The sequence below is a fragment of the Pseudophryne corroboree genome, chromosome 3 (assembly GCF_028390025.1).
Source record: "Pseudophryne corroboree isolate aPseCor3 chromosome 3, aPseCor3.hap2, whole genome shotgun sequence".
Classification (NCBI taxonomy): Eukaryota; Metazoa; Chordata; class Amphibia; order Anura; family Myobatrachidae; genus Pseudophryne; species Pseudophryne corroboree.
Genome location: NC_086446.1, coordinates 585,423,670 through 585,440,419, shown reverse-complemented (window position 1 = coordinate 585,440,419; position 16,750 = coordinate 585,423,670). Strand labels below are relative to the sequence as shown.

General features: G+C 44.5%; 1 protein-coding gene across 2 annotated transcripts in view; it reads left to right on the top strand.

Annotated features, from left to right (window-relative positions):
- Positions 1-16,750, top strand: part of SCD (stearoyl-CoA desaturase) — a 55,400-nt gene that overhangs the window by 18,588 nt on the left and 20,062 nt on the right. For both annotated transcript variants that reach the window (XM_063961434.1, XM_063961433.1), the window contains exons 3-5: positions 11,164-11,294; positions 12,724-12,929; positions 15,785-16,017. In XM_063961434.1, the coding sequence (XP_063817504.1) occupies positions 11,164-11,294; positions 12,724-12,929; positions 15,785-16,017 (570 nt within the window). The remainder of the gene's footprint in view (positions 1-11,163; positions 11,295-12,723; positions 12,930-15,784; positions 16,018-16,750) is intronic.

The following is a 16,750-nucleotide window of genomic DNA, read 5'->3' as shown; positions in this document are numbered from 1 at the left end:
AGGGGTACAGGTTGGAACTAGAGACAGATCCGCCTCGCCGTTTCCTGAAGTCTGCTTTACCAACGTCCCCCTCCGAAAGGGAGACGGTTTTGGAAGCCATTCACAAGCTGTACTCTCAGCAGGTGATAGTCAAGGTACCTCTTCTACAACAGGGAAAGGGGTATTATTCCACTCTATTTGTGGTACCGAAGCCGGACGGCTCGGTAAGACCTATTCTAAATCTGAAGTCCTTGAACCTGTACATAAAGAAGTTCAAGTTCAAAATGGAGTCACTCAGAGCAGTGATAGCGAACCTGGAAGAAGGGGACTTTATGGTGTCCTTGGACATCAAGGATGCGTACCTCCACGTTCCAATTTACCCCTCACACCAGGGGTACCTCAGGTTCGTTGTACAAAACTGTCACTATCAGTTTCAGACGCTGCCGTTCGGATTGTCCACGGCACCTCGGGTCTTTACAAAGGTAATGGCCGAGATGATGATTCTTCTTCGAAGAAAAGGCGTATTAATTATCCCATACTTGGACGATCTCCTAATAAGGGCAAGGTCCAGAGAACAGCTAGAGAGGGGATTAGCACTGTCTCAAGAAGTGCTAAAACAGCACGGCTGGATTCTGAATATTCCAAAATCCCAGTTAATGCCGACAACTCGTCTGCTGTTCCTAGGGATGATTCTGGACACGGTTCAGAAAAAGGTTTTTCTCCCGGAGGAAAAAGCCAAGGAGTTGTCCGAGCTTGTCAGGAACCTCCTAAAACCAGGAAAGGTGTCTGTACATCAATGCACAAGAGTCCTGGGAAAAATGGTGGCTTCTTACGAAGCAATTCCATTCGGCAGATTCCATGCACGAATTTTCCAGAGGGATCTGTTAGACAAATGGTCAGGGTCGCATCTTCAGATGCACCAGCGGATAACCCTGTCTCCAAGGACAAGGGTATCTCTTCTGTGGTGGTTGCAGAGTGCTCATCTATTGGAGGGCCGCAGATTCGGCATACAGGATTGGATCCTGGTGACCACGGACGCCAGCCTGAGAGGCTGGGGAGCAATCACACAAGGAAGAAACTTCCAGGGAGTGTGGACGAGCCTGGAAACGTCTCTTCACATAAACATTCTGGAACTAAGAGCAATCTACAATGCTCTAAGCCAGGCAGAACCTCTGCTTCAAGGAAAACCGGTGTTGATCCAGTCGGACAACATCACGGCAGTCGCCCATGTAAACAGACAGGGCGGCACAAGAAGCAGGAGTGCAATGGCAGAAGCTGCAAGGATTCTTCGCTGGGCAGAGAATCATGTGATAGCACTGTCAGCAGTGTTCATCCCGGGAGTGGACAACTGGGAAGCAGACTTCCTCAGCAGACACGACCTTCACCCGGGAGAGTGGGGACTTCATCCGGAAGTCTTCCACATGCTGGTAACCCGTTGGGAAAGACCAATGGTGGACATGATGGCGTCTCGCCTCAACAAAAAACTGGACAGGTATTGCGCCAGGTCAAGAGATCCGCAGGCAATAGCTGTGGACGCGCTGGTAACGCCTTGGGTGTACCAGTCGGTGTATGTGTTTCCTCCTCTGCCTCTCATACCAAAAGTATTGAGAATTATACGGCAAAGAGGCGTAAGAACGATACTAGTGGTTCCGGATTGGCCAAGAAGGACTTGGTACCCGGAACTTCAAGAGATGATCACGGAAGATCCGTGGCCTCTACCTCTAAGGAGGGACTTGCTTCAGCAGGGTCCCTGTCTGTTTCAAGACTTACCGCGGCTGCGTTTGACGGCATGGCGGTTGAACGCCGGATCCTAAAGGAAAAAGGCATGCCGGAAGAAGTCATTCCTACTTTGATTAAAGCAAGGAAGGAAGTAACCGTGCAACACTATCACCGCATTTGGCGAAGATATGTTGCGTGGTGCGAGGATCGGAGTGCTCCGACGGAGGAATTTCAACTGGGTCGATTCCTACATTTCCTGCAATCAGGATTGTCTATGGGTCTCAAATTGGGATCTATTAAGGTTCAAATTTCGGCCCTGTCGATTTTCTTTCAAAAAGAATTGGCTTCAGTTCCTGAAGTCCAGACTTTTGTTAAGGGAGTGCTGCATATACAGCCTCCTGTGGTGCCTCCAGTGGCACCGTGGGATCTCAATGTGGTTTTGGAATTTCTAAAATCTCATTGGTTTGAACCACTAAAAAAGGTGGATTTAAAATATCTCACATGGAAAGTGACCATGTTACTAGCCCTGGCTTCGGCCAGGAGAGTGTCAGAACTGGCAGCTTTATCTTACAAAAGCCCATATCTGATTTTCCATTCGGACAGGGCAGAACTGCGGACTCGTCCACATTTTCTCCCTAAGGTGGTGTCAGCATTTCATCTGAACCAGCCTATTGTAGTGCCTGCGGCTACAAGTGACTTGGAGGACTCCAAGTTACTGGACGTTGTCAGAGCATTAAAAATATATATCAAGGACAGCTGGAGTCAGAAAATCTGACTCGTTGTTTATATTGTATGCACCCAACAAGATGGGTGCTCCTGCATCTAAGCAGACGATTGCTCGTTGGATCTGTAGCACAATCCAACTTGCACATTCTGTGGCAGGCCTGCCACAGCCTAAATCTGTAAAGGCCCACTCCACAAGGAAGGTGGGCTCATCTTGGGCGGCTGCCCGAGGGGTCTCGGCATTACAACTTTGCCGAGCAGCTACGTGGTCAGGGGAGAACACGTTTGTAAAATTTTACAAATTTGATACTCTGGCTAAGGAGGACCTGGAGTTCTCTCATTCGGTGCTGCAGAGTCATCCGCACTCTCCCGCCCGTTTGGGAGCTTTGGTATAATCCCCATGGTCCTTTCAGGAACCCCAGCATCCACTAGGACGATAGAGAAAATAAGAATTTACTTACCGATAATTCTATTTCTCGGAGTCCGTAGTGGATGCTGGGCGCCCATCCCAAGTGCGGATTATCTGCAATAATTGTACATAGTTATTGTTAACTAATTCGGGTTATTGTTTAGGAAGCCATCTTTCAGAGGCTCCTCTGTTATCATACTGTTAACTGGGTTTGATCACAAGTTGTACGGTGTGATTGGTGTGGCTGGTATGAGTCTTACCCGGGATTCAAAATTCCTCCCTTATTGTGTACGCTCGTCCGGGCACAGTACCTAACTGGCTTGGAGGAGGGTCATAGGGGGAGGAGCCAGTGCACACCACCTGATCGGAAAGCTTTACTTTTGTGCCCTGTCTCCTGCGGAGCCGCTATTCCCCATGGTCCTTTCAGGAACCCCAGCATTCACCTCGGACTCCGAGAAATAGAATTATCGGTAAGTAAATTCTTATTTTCCAGTAGGGCCACACGTTATATGATCACGGCAATGAAGGAGGCTTTGCATATCTCTGATACTGCAAGTACCACAAAAAGGGGTATTATGTGGGGTGTGAAAAAACTACCGATAGTTTTTCCTGAATCAGAGGAACTGAATGAAGTGTGTGATGAAGCGTGGGTTACCCCAGATAGAAAACTGCTAATTTCAAAGAAGTTATTGGCATTATACCCTTTCCCGCCAGAGGTTAGGGCGCGCTGGGAAACACCTCCTAGGGTGGATAAGGCGCTCACACGCTTATCAAAGCAAGTGGCGTTACCGTCTCCTGATACGGCCGCCCTCAAGGATCCAGCTGATAGGAGGCTGGAGAATACATTAAAAAGTATATACACACATACGTGTGTTATACTGAGACCAGCAATCGCCTCAGCCTGGATGTGCAGTGCTGGCGTGGCTTGGTCGGAGTCACTGTCTGAAAATATTGATACCCTGGATAGGGACAGTATTTTACTGACTATAGAGCAGTTAAAGGATGCATTTCTTTATATGCGAGATGCACAGAGAGATATTTGCACTCTGGCATCAAGAGTAAGTGCGATGTCCATATCTGCCACACAGTGGGCTCACTCGCAGGTGGACCCCTGGATCCTGCAGGTAGTATCTCAGGGTTACAGGTTGGAATTCGAGAAGTCCCCTCCTCGCCGTTTCCTAAAGTCTGCTTTGCCAACGTCTCCCTCCGACAGGGCGACGGTATTGGAGGCCATTCACAAGCTGTATTCTCAGCAGGTGATAGTCAAGGTACCCCTCCTACAACAGGGACAGGGGTATTACTCCACGCTATTTGTGGTACCGAAGCCGGACGGCTCGGTAAGACCGATTCTAAATCTAAAATCTCTGAACCTGTACATACAAAAATTCAAGTTCAAGATGGAGTCACTCAGAGCAGTGATAGCGAATCTGGAAGAAGGGGATTTTATGGTGTCCTTGGACATCAAGGATGCTTACCTTCATGTTCCAATTTGTCCTTCACACCAAGGGTACCTCAGGTTCGTGGTCCAAAACTGTCATTATCAGTTTCAGACGCTGCCGTTTGGATTGTCCACGGCACCCCGGGTCTTTACCAAGGTAAGGGCCGAAATGATGATCCTTCTTCGAAGAGAAGGCGTCTTAATTATCCCTTACTTGGACGATCTCCTGATAAGGGCAAGATCCAGAGAACAGCTGGAGGTCGGAGTAGCACTAACCCAAGTAGTGCTCCAACAACACGGGTGGATTCTGAATTTTCCAAAATCCCAACTGATCCCGACGACACGTCTGTTGTTCCTAGGGATGATTCTGGACACTGTTCAGAAAAAGGTATTTCTTCCGGAGGAGAAAGCCAGGGAGTTATCCGATCTAGTCAGGAACCTCCTAAAACCAGGAAAAGTATCTGTGCATCAATGCACAAGAGTCCTGGGAAAAATGGTAGCTTCTTACGAAGCGATTCCATTCGGCAGATTCCATGCACAAACTTTTCAGTGGGATCTGCTGGACAAATGGTCCGGATCGCATCTGCAGATGCATCAGCGGATAAAATTGTCCACAAGGACAAGAGTGTCTCTGCTATGGTGGTTGCAGAGTGCTCATCTGTTAGAGGGCCGCAGATTCGGCATACAGAACTGGGTCCTAGTGACCACGGATGCCAGCCTGAGAGGCTGGGGAGCGGTCACACAGGGAAGAAACTTCCAGGGCGTGTGGTCAAGCCTGGAGACGTCTCTTCACATAAATATACTGGAGCTAAGAGCAATCTACAATGCTCTAAGCCTGGCAAAACCTCTGCTTCAGGGTCAGCCGGTGTTGATTCAGTCGGACAACATCACGGCAGTCGCCCACGTAAACAGACAGGGCGGCACAAGAAGCAGGAGGGCAATGGCAGAAGCTGCAAGGATTCTCCGCTGGGCAGAAAATCATGTGTTAGCACTGTCAGCTGTGTTCATCCCGGGAGTGGACAACTGGGAAGCAGACTTCCTCAGCAGACACAATCTGCACCCGGGAGAGTGGGGACTTCATCCAGAAGTCTTCCACATGATTGTGGTCCATTGGGAAAGACCAATGGTGGACATGATGGCGTCCCGCCTCAACAAAAAACTGGACAGGTATTGCGCCAGGTCAAGAGACCCTCAGGCAATAGCTGTAGACGCTCTGGTAACACCATGGGTGTACCAGTCAGTGTATGTGTTTCCTCCTCTGCCTCTCATACCAAAAGTACTGAGAATTATACGGCAAAGGGGAGTAAGAACGATACTCGTGGCTCCGGATTGGCCAAGAAGAACTTGGTACCCGGAACTTCAGGAGATGCTCACGGAAGATCCGTGGCCTCTACCTCTAAGACGGGACCTGCTTCAGCAGGGACCGTGTCTATTCCAAGACTTACCGCGGCTGCGTTTGACGGCATGGCGGTTGAACGCCGAATCCTAAGGGAAAAAGGCATTCCGGAAGAGGTCATCCCTACCCTGGTAAAAGCCAGGAAGGAGGTGACTGCACAACATTATCACCGCATTTGGAGAAAATATGTTGCGTGGTGTGAGGCCAGGAAGGCCCCGACGGAGGAATTTCAACTGGGTCGATTCCTACATTTCCTGCAAACAGGATTGTCTATGGGCCTCAAATTAGGGTCCATTAAGGTTCAAATTTCGGCCCTGTCGATTTTCTTCCAGAAAGAATTGGCTTCAGTTCCTGAAGTCCAGACTTTTGTAAAAGGAGTACTACATATACAGCCCCCGGTTGTGCCCCCAGTGGCACCGTGGGATCTTAATGTAGTTTTGGATTTTCTCAAATCCCATTGGTTTGAGCCACTCAAATCGGTGGATTTGAAATATCTTACATGGAAAGTAACCATGCTACTGGCCCTGGCTTCAGCCAGGAGAGTGTCAGAATTGGCGGCTTTATCGTATAAAAGCCCATATCTGATTTTCCATTCGGACAGGGCAGAACTGCGGACGCGTCCTCACTTTCTGCCTAAGGTGGTTTCAGCGTTTCACCTGAACCAGCCTATTGTGGTGCCTGCGGCTACTAGCGATTTGGAGGATTCCAAGTTGCTGGACGTTGTCAGAGCATTGAAAATATATATTTCAAGGACGGCTGGAGTCAGAAAATCTGACTCGCTGTTTATACTGTATGCACCCAACAAGCTGGGTGCTCCTGCTTCTAAGCAGACGATTGCTCGTTAGATTTGTAGCACAATTCAACTTGCACATTCTGTGGCAGGCCTGCCACAGCCTAAATCTGTCAAGGCCCATTCCACAAGGAATGTGGGCTCATCTTGGACGGCTGCCCGAGGGGTCTCGGCAGTACAACTCTGCCGAGCAGCTACGTGGTCAGGGGAGAACACGTTTGTAAAATTCTACAAATTTGATACCCTGGCTAAGGAGGACCTGGAGTTCTCTCATTCGGTGCTGCAGAGTCATCCGCACTCTCCCGCCCGTTTGGGAGCTTTGGTATAATCCCCATGGTCCTGACGGAGTCCCAGCATCCACTAGGACGTCAGAGAAAATAAGATTTTACTTACCGATAAATCTATTTCTCGTAGTCCGTAGTGGATGCTGGGCGCCCATCCCAAGTGCGGATTGTCTGCAATACTTGTACATAGTTATTGTTACAAAAAAATCGGGTTGTTATTGTTGTGAGCCGTCTGTTCAGAGGCTCCTACGTTTGTCATACTGTTAACTGGGTTCAGATCACAAGTTGTACGGTGTGATTGGTGTGGCTGGTATGAGTCTTACCCGGGATTCAAAATCCTTCCTTATTGTGTACGCTCGTCCGGGCACAGTATCCTAACTGAGGCTTGGAGGAGGGTCATAGGGGGAGGAGCCAGTACACACCACCTAGTGGTCAAACTTTTACATTTTGTGCCCTGTCTCCTGCGGAGCCGCTATTCCCCATGGTCCTGACGGAGTCCCAGCATCCACTACGGACTACGAGAAATGGATTTATCGGTAAGTAAAATCTTATTTTTGTTTTCACGGCACCCCCTAGGCCAACAGTTTCTTATAGAGAAATTCAGAGAGAAATAAATAAATGAAGTAAATTGTGCTTACCTGTCATCCTTAGGTTCAGTTATATGGTGAGGGACAGAGTTGCGCTTCTGTTTGTCCATATTTTATGACTGGCAGCCACCAACACTGGCTTTCCTTAAAACACTGACCATAAATAATTTCATTTAGGCATGGACCACTAACTCGTGGCACCCCTGAAAGTGTGGTGCTGCACCCCAGGGTGCCATGGTAACCAGTTTGGGAACCACTGTTCTACACTAACAAGAAATAGTGGAGGAAATTTTACAACGCACAGTATGGTCGCTCAGCACAATAATACAGCTTTGTGCCTGCTGGGTGTCTCACCATGTTCATGTCATTTTTGTTACTATAAGCTGGTTAAAAAGTACAATATATAGTGTGGCAGTGCCATGAACCAAACTGATCGTATGTACACCTACATTTCTGCTGGGCTACAGAAGTTCCACAGACAGAAGGGAACAGTTGGATACAGTGATTGTGTACCTGGCGTCAGTACCCCTCATTTGTATAGTGAGTACAAGTCTCTATGGATTATATGTCAGGGCAGGGACACATGTTTTTTTTTTTGCCCCCCCCCCCCCCCCGTCGCCCTAACAGCAAGAAAAAACGCCCCGTGCAAGTTTGCGAATACATCGCAGATCGCTATCCATACACAGATACATACGCAATTTCCGGAACATGGAAGAAACTTTGCCTGCTGAGCAAATGTGAGTATGTCTGAGGCTGCCACTATACTGTGACTGAGATGGCCTGGAAGTGGTCTGCGCTGACGTCAGGGACCCTCCCCAAAAATGCCTTGTTTTTTTCTGACACACCCAGAAAACTGCAGGTTTCCCATCCAGAAATGCCGGCTTCCTGTCAGTCAAACAGCGGCTACATCGCGATTATGATCTGTACGCACTCTCTGACACTATTACCTCTGACGCGTGCGCAGTGCAAATGCTAGGCATGCGCAGTCGTTTGATAATCGCTCGATTCGTGATTTCTCTGAATAGCGATCAATGCTGAATTAGGCCCCTAGTGCATTAAAACAAACAAAACCAAGGGACTGGTGTTCAGTTGGACTCCTATGTTACCAAACAATGAGCTCTAAGAAGCCACAAGTAACATTATACCCCTTTTCCACCTACGAGCACGGGTCGCAGCCGGGAGCCTGACACGGGAGCTGCCCCCCTGGTGACGCTTCTAGTGACGCGGCAGGGGCGGCGCAGGGAGATCACATGATCTCCCAGCGCCGCCCTTCCATACAGTGTAAACGGGAGCCGGATCATTCCCGTGTCCTACCCAGGTAGATAGCCGGGTAGGATTCACGGGTCACTCGATCCGGGTTTACCCTTTTCCACTTGCAAAAAACACGGGTAAATGCGCGGCCCCGTGCATTTACCCGTGTTTTTTGAGCTAGTGGAAAAGGGGTATAAGTGTGTTGACGTTCATATATGAGTAATAGGCTTCTCAAGATGCCTCCAGCTATGCACCAATAGCATATGCCCAGGTTTGCCTCAGGTGTACTTATAAATACAAATACATTACATTTAATACATTGCAATTTACACTAAGCAAACACAAACGCCCCCATTCAGTATGATCACCAAGGTGTGTAATAAATGACTTTGAACTCTTTATTACAAACTAGGTGTAAGCCAATGGCAATAATGCTTTCAGTGTAGTTGAGATGGACATCAGAAAGAGATACAATATAACTGTATTAATGACATTTGCTACTTACAGTATGCAGTTAAGCAATATTGATAGCAGTGTACTCAGATGAGATTGCTTTGGAGCTATTGACTGTGTGTGCTGCATAAAAAGGATCATAATAAATTGCACATTATTTATTCAGCAGAAGATGTTGGCCCAGATTCAGGGAGGGAGGACAACAGGTTGATAAACACTCATATACTGCAAGAATATAAAGATCTGTAGGGAAGGGCTGGCAGGGAAAACCACTTGTTCTCACAGGTGAGGGCCAGCACAGAGCCCAGCTGAGTTCATACAGGCCTGCACAGTTACAGCAGCAGTACAAGATATTTGGGTACATTGATCAAAGTGTTCTCACGGGTAAAATAGAAGATAATATCATAAACTGCAGGAACACAAAAATATAGCAGCAATTATCGATTTTAATGCAACCTCCTACTTTATTGTCCAGAATAATATGGTTTTTTTTCTGTGTAAGTCTGTTTATGGAATGTAAATGCCACACCTATGGTTTTTCCTTCTTATGACAACAGAGTTTCAAAAATGTTACAAGACAGCTAACACATATAGTGCAAAATTATAATACATAAATGGAACATAAACATATGAGCACCAAAACTATAATTAGTCTACCTTGCTGAGCATAACACACTGGTGAGTGAGCTTGTCACTTGATGTTGCTAGTTAAAGCAGGACGTAGAACCCCAAGATAATGCATGTCTTATTCAATTCAGTTATTTTTCTTTATTTTTCGTAATCATCATGTTTCATCTGGTCCAGATACATTTGTTTGGAAGCAGTAACACGTTTGACAGACACAACTGTGAAAGACTGCATAGGCACAATATTGATAAAGCCATGTACTGTACTGTAGCATGTAACAAAAAGCCAGAAGGTCACAAAGTCACTGTTCATAAAGAACTAACACAATGTATTTTCCTGGGGTTTCAATTGTTCAGTGCATTATCCTGCTAACTCAATTATTCAGCCCTTCCTGAACTAATGAGAAAGCAGTTCTGTGTGTGGCAGGGGAACTGTATTAACCTCTTGTCAGCAGGTTAAGCATCTCTTTCAGCAACAGTTTTGCTAAATAGTTTTAGTTTTGTGCATATGTGTGTCTTTATATACTTTTTAGATATGTCTTCTAAAGTATACCCTTGATAATGTAACTTAGTGCTGTCACTGACACCTACCCAAAGAAAGGACATCTGCCAGATTGTTCACTATACAGGTCATGTAATTGATCCTTGCAAAATCGACAGATTGAAACTGAATATCTGGTCTAGAAAAAAAAATCTTTAGTCTGCCCAGGGGCATCGCTAACATTATAGTGATGCAGTAGGAATTGCTAGAGAAAATTGCTGAGCTTGGTTGCTTGCACAGACAGTGAGCAGTAATGCATAGTGGACCTGTTAGGTGTTAAGTGGCACAATTGTGAAAACCTGAATGTACACAGAAGGTAGCTATTATATTGGTGTTTAAAAAGCTTTATAATAATACTTATAAGGTTTGTTACTGTCCAATAAACTCTCCACTAGTTTTGTATTAGAAGCAATTTATTGAGCACTAAACGTCTGCTGCACATCGGAAAAACATTTTTGCGCCTGCTGTGTGATTCATTTTGCGCAATTGGACCTTGATTGCAGCCGGTGAGAATAGGTTCACAGAGCAAGATGACAACATTTGTGAAAAGTGTCACAGCCATTTCCACTTAATTTTACACTGACTCATACCTGGCATTAGGTATACTTTCAATAGGAACACACACACACAAAATGAGCACGGTCAGGCCTGATATCCCCTAACTATCATGATTCATTTAGTGCATAAATGAGGCTAAACCAAGCAGTATTTCTGGAGAACATCTAAATCATTTATTTATTGTGTCTGCCTAAGCACTCTTTAAGGTTATGGAGAAAGTAGGGGGCGAGTGTGCACTTTGGTGTGCAACTGGGAAAGCATCCAAGTACATGGATGGAAAATGTAACAGACTGTCATCTTGCTGGCAGTGCATGCTGGGAGGTGCAGTTTAGTAGCTTGAACTGCACTTTTTTTTTTTTGTGTGTGGTTATTTTGCTGTATAAGTTCATAAATGTAATTGTTCCCACAGCTGTTGTGTGTTTCATGCTGAGTGCCCTGGGAGTGACCGCTGGTGCCCACCGTCTCTGGAGCCATCGATCTTATAAAGCCAAGTTGCCCCTGAGGATATTTTTGGCCGTGGCAAATACAATGGCATTTCAGGTAAAATATTTTATTAGTGTATATACTCAATTGGTCTCAATATGTCATGGGACACTTGCCACCCATACTCCTGGAAATATGTTGCCATGGGTTCAGATAGGAAATTTATCTCAGGGCAATTTGATGACTAATTATGTAACTGTACCTGATTAGAAAGAGGACCTTTGTAATCACAAGGTTGCAGCAGCATTTTAAAAGCTAACACGGGACTGGACTTGTGTTCTGTCCGATGTAAAATATATTTTTATTTTGAGGATGTACATGATAAACACTTTAGATCAGTGTGGCAAGTTGTACTCCTGAAGAGAGACTCGCACAGTGGATATAAAAAGTCTGCGCACGCTCTTTTTATTTGTTACGTTATTGTGTAGTTGTCAAACCAAATTGCATTGTGCAAAGTAATTAGTGGTGCTTTATTATCCAGTTATACAGCAATGTTGGTTTGTGGAGCATTAGGTTATTTGAGTATGGAAAATAAATACATATAGAGTGCAGCAACCAAAGTAAAAAAAACACAAATCAGTCTGTCTGTGTGTCCAATATAGAATATAGGGGTGAAAGTCTAGTTTGGGGAAGAAAAGTAAGGATGGAAATACAGTGATAAATGCAGGAGATTATGGGGCTCATACAGAGTTCTTATGCGTTTATGTTCAAATTTGTAGACTTAAAATGTGTTCACTAAAACCCCCCACAATTGCGTATATGTGCAAATTTTGTAAGACGCATGCGTGTGCGCTAGGTTTACATCAGATAATCTCACGCACAGTTGCATTTGGAGAAAAAAAGCATAGTTTTTCTTTATATTAACATACATAATTGCAATTAGGTTTGAGGTTTGAAAAAAAACAACTCTCAAATACAGCAGGTATAACTCTCCCTCCCATGTACAAGAAAAAAAAGAATCTTGGTAAACAACCCTCACAAGATCATAGATTCATCATCAGATACAGCGTTGAATCAGCCAATCAGATGCGGCTAGCTAGTGCTGGCTACCGTCATCAGTGTGTATGTGCTTCAGCCATCAGGCACCCACAATTGATACGGATTAACAGAGGCATCTGCTCACAATTTTGTGAACATTACCTTGCTCTAGTATGCCATATTGCATGTGATTACCTCAACGATGAGAATAACAGACATCATAACTCGACCAGTACAGATGGGGAAAAATCCAAAGGTAAGTCCTATTTCAGTGACATAGGAGTGGTACTGAAATCCAAACTAATTTATTTATGGTTTAGATATAGAGTAACTGAGAGCCTATGAAGCCTCTCAAGAAGCTTGGAAGCTCATTGGGCCACCCCGGGGACCCCCACTGCACCAACTAAAGCAATCTAAGATGGCATATTTTGCATACAAATACTTTGTATATAGAATAGCTCTCATACAATTTTATATAGTTGATGTATATTAAATTCCATTTCTCCAGAATGATATATATGAGTGGGCCAGAGACCATCGTGCACATCACAAATACTCAGAAACGGATGCAGACCCTCATAATGCAATGAGAGGATTCTTCTTTTCCCACATCGGTTGGCTTCTTCTGCGGAAACACCCAGATGTGATAGAAAAAGGCAAAAAACTTGATTTAAGTGATCTCCACGCAGATAAAGTGGTGATGTTCCAGAGAAGGTAAGATTTAAAATTCTAGCAACTATACTGGTTTCCCTAGAATGCCAGCTGTTTTTTGGGATTTCTACATATGTCTTCATCCTTCAAGCACATTTTATTACATTGACTATTTGCTTGAATGTGTTTCTCGTTCAGAGTTCTTCTGCATGTTTGTAGCAACAACCTTATAGAAAAGGTAATTACATTCTGTCTTCTGCTAACCCTTTACATATTGCCACCAGATATTGACATGTCTGCAGCTATTAATTTCTACCTATAGGAAGTAGGAAACAGTTTGCATGGTTACGCGATGACTACAAACTGCACATAGTAAAATGCAGTATTTGCTTAACATTTGCAGAAATAAGCCCTACACAGTGGAGAGGGTGCGGGGGGGGTTTCCGTGGTAGCTAGAACTGCGTTTTTAAGAAAATTTTAAAACTCGCATCTCTGAAGGGCAGGCTGATGTTGAAACGAAAATAGTAACCAGATTTGAAGGAATTATATTGATCTTCTCAATAAACATCTTGTTTCTATGTATTCATTCACAAGCTACATTTGTCAGGGAGATACAAAGATTCAACTTTTCTCATGCTCTTGTGCATATTACAGGAAAGAGTACCTTTTACCAGGCTTGTTATTTTCTAACATGTTTATTTTATTTATTTGGAAATATGTGACATCAGAAACGATTGCTGTACACAGCAATGCTTATACCAGCAGCCAGTTTAGGTTCTCAAAGATAACTGCCCCTTAGGAATACTAAATTGTCTGCATATTAGTAGACCAACAAAGAGTTGAGAAGGTCCTTTGTCACACCATATATGTGGGCTATATAATTCAGCCACACTACAACGTCGGTCTGGGGGCTGAGTAAAGAGCGAGAACACATGTAAGTTTTGTGTAAACTTTGTAGAGTGGAGGTAATTTAGTAGAATATTTTATGGAGGTCGTGTAGGTGGTTCTGGAATTTGCAATATTCTGTGTCAGGGATAATGATGGCATTAACTAAAGTTGCAGTGTATTGAGGGAGACGTGTATATTCTGGAAATGCTTTTCAGATTATGTAACTGGATATAGATACGGTCTGTATGTGTGGTGCAAAGGACAGTCCTGAGACAAGAATAACACTTAGGCAGTAAGCTTGAGTAGACATGTCAGGTAGGTAACTTCTCAGCTCAGTTTATTGCCATCTTTAGTTTAAGGTGGCAAAAAGATATCCACAATTTTAATTGACACAAAAAACGGGAACGCGAATGAGCACAGATGGTGAGAGATCTGAAGAAGATTGGTAAATGTGATTGCCACCCACGTAGAGATGATACTGAAATCCAAAGGAGTTTACTAGTTTTCCAAGAGAAGTGATATTCCCAAGTGCGTCATTGTATGCAGCAGTGCTACAAAAATATGCTGATGCAGCAGCCACTGGGATCTGTACGGAGGCGTCTCTAATCCACCACTTGCGTACAAAGACCATCAAAGTTACTAGCAACCCTACGGTTGTTCAGAATGTCCATCAAAGCTAAGACTCCGAGGCTATTGCAACTGCATACACAGACACTGGCTTTGGCACTCCCTCAAATTGCTTGTGACATGCCTGCATTTGTATAGCCACCCCCCATTACCTCCCATAAATGCACACTGAGCGTCAATCACTTTGCATCCAAATCCTCACAGCAACCACCATGGGTAATCAATTAATTTTGATGCATGTGCAGTGAGACTGGGATGCATTCATAGTACAAAGAAATTGCTCAGCTCCGTAAACATTGGCATTTCGTCCACCTCTGATTCTGACCCACTGAGAGGAGGTAGATTACTGAGAACCAGGACAGGACAATGACCTGTTATATGAAAACAGAGTGGACAGCTCAGCAGTGTCATATGCATTAAAGACATCTAGAAGAATTGGAAGTGAGTAATGGCCACATGATTGACCACCTTAGTCATTGCACAGTCTGCGTAGTGTTGGGAACTGAAGAGAACCTTATAGGTTGTGTGAGAAAAGAAAGCATGTTACATTTTATCAATGAAAGGCCTTAAAGTAAAACTGCACCTACTGCTTTGTGGCTAAGAAGCCCAAAACAAAATGGCATTCATAATTAATTTACTAAATGTACATTCATAAATAAGTTGTGGCTAAAGAAGAATAAACCTTTAATTTTGAGGAAAAGGTTCATATAAGACAAATCTGTCACTGAAAGTATATTATACACAGCGCTGCTCTCTATGGCCCTCATTCCGAGTTGTTCGCTCGCTAGCTGCTTTTAGTAGCAATGCAAACGCTAGGCCGCCGCCCTCTGGGAGTGTATCTTAGCTTAGCAGAATAGCGAACGAAAGATTAGCAGAACTGCTCGAAAATCTTTTCCTGCAGTTTCTGAGAAGCTCCAGACCTACTCCTAGATTGCGATCACCTCAGTCCGTTTAGTTCCTGCTTTGACGTCACAAACACTCCCTGCGTTCGGCCAGCCACTCCCCCGTTTCCCCAGCCACTCCTGCGTTTTAGCCAGACACGCCTACGTTTTTTAGCACACTCCCGGAAAACGGTCAGTTTGCGCCCAGAAACACCCACTTCCTGTCAATCACACACCGATCAGCAGAGCGACTGAAAAGCGTTGCACGCCCCTGTGTAAAATTGCTTAGTTTTGTGTGAATTTACTTGGCGCGTGCGCCCTGCGGCCCATACGCATGCGCAGAACAGCCGGTTTTTAGCCTGATCGCTATGCTGCGAAAAACAGCAGCGAGCGATCAACTCGGAATGAGGGCCTATACCTCCGCTCTTACACTAGCAAGTAAGGATGAAAATGTCATATCAGATTCATGCCTCCCCTGTAATATCGCTTTGTATTCATTTTCATTTCTGTTGTCTGTAACAGGCACTATAAGAAGTTGATCCTGCTGATGTGCTTCATTGTCCCCACTGTGATTCCATGTTACTTCTGGGACGAATCCTTCTCTGTTGCATTCTATGTACCCTGTATATTGCGCTATGCATTAGTACTCAATGCAACGTGGCTGGTAAACAGTGCAGCTCATATGTTTGGAAACCGACCATATGACAAGAACATCAACCCCAGAGAGAACAGATTTGTCGCCATTGGAGCAATTGGTATGTTTTTACTTTCTTTAAAGGGAAATGTATAATAAATTAATGTAATGTAATATACAAATCTGAGAGAAATTACTTAAAAGCATTGGCATCTGATATGAAATTACAAGTATTTGCATTATCTTGTTATTAAGTTCTGAAGCAAGAAATGTTTTGTTTGAACTCAAGATAAGTCAGGGATCATTTGAGGCACCTGTGACTCTAGCCCACAGTGGAGCTATCACCCATGGGACCGTCGCACTCAATAATAGTCTTGAATTGCTCTCTGAACATGTAAACCTAAGCCAAACAGCTTTACGCTTATCTTTATTAAACCAATATTATTATTTTACAAGCAAATTTATGATTGTCTTAGTGTATTAGAAGGTTGGGCACTTGCTCATTTTGCAAAAAGTGGGAGTAGTATTGTTGTATACTGTATATATATATATATATATATATATATATATATATATATTTCTCTAACGTCCTTGAGGATGCTGGGACTCCGTAAGGAAGCTTTGGATTCTGGGTGTGCACTGGCTCCTCCCTCTATGCCCCTCCTCCAGACCTCAGTTTTACACTGTGCCCAGAGCAAGATGGGTGCACTGCAGAGAGCTCTCCAGAGTTCTCTGCCTGAAAGCATTTTTGTTTGGATTTTTCTTTCTACTTTTTACTACTTTTTCACAGGGAGCACTGCTGGCAACAGGCTCCCTGCATCGAGGGACTGAGGAGAGAGGAGCAGACCTTCTTG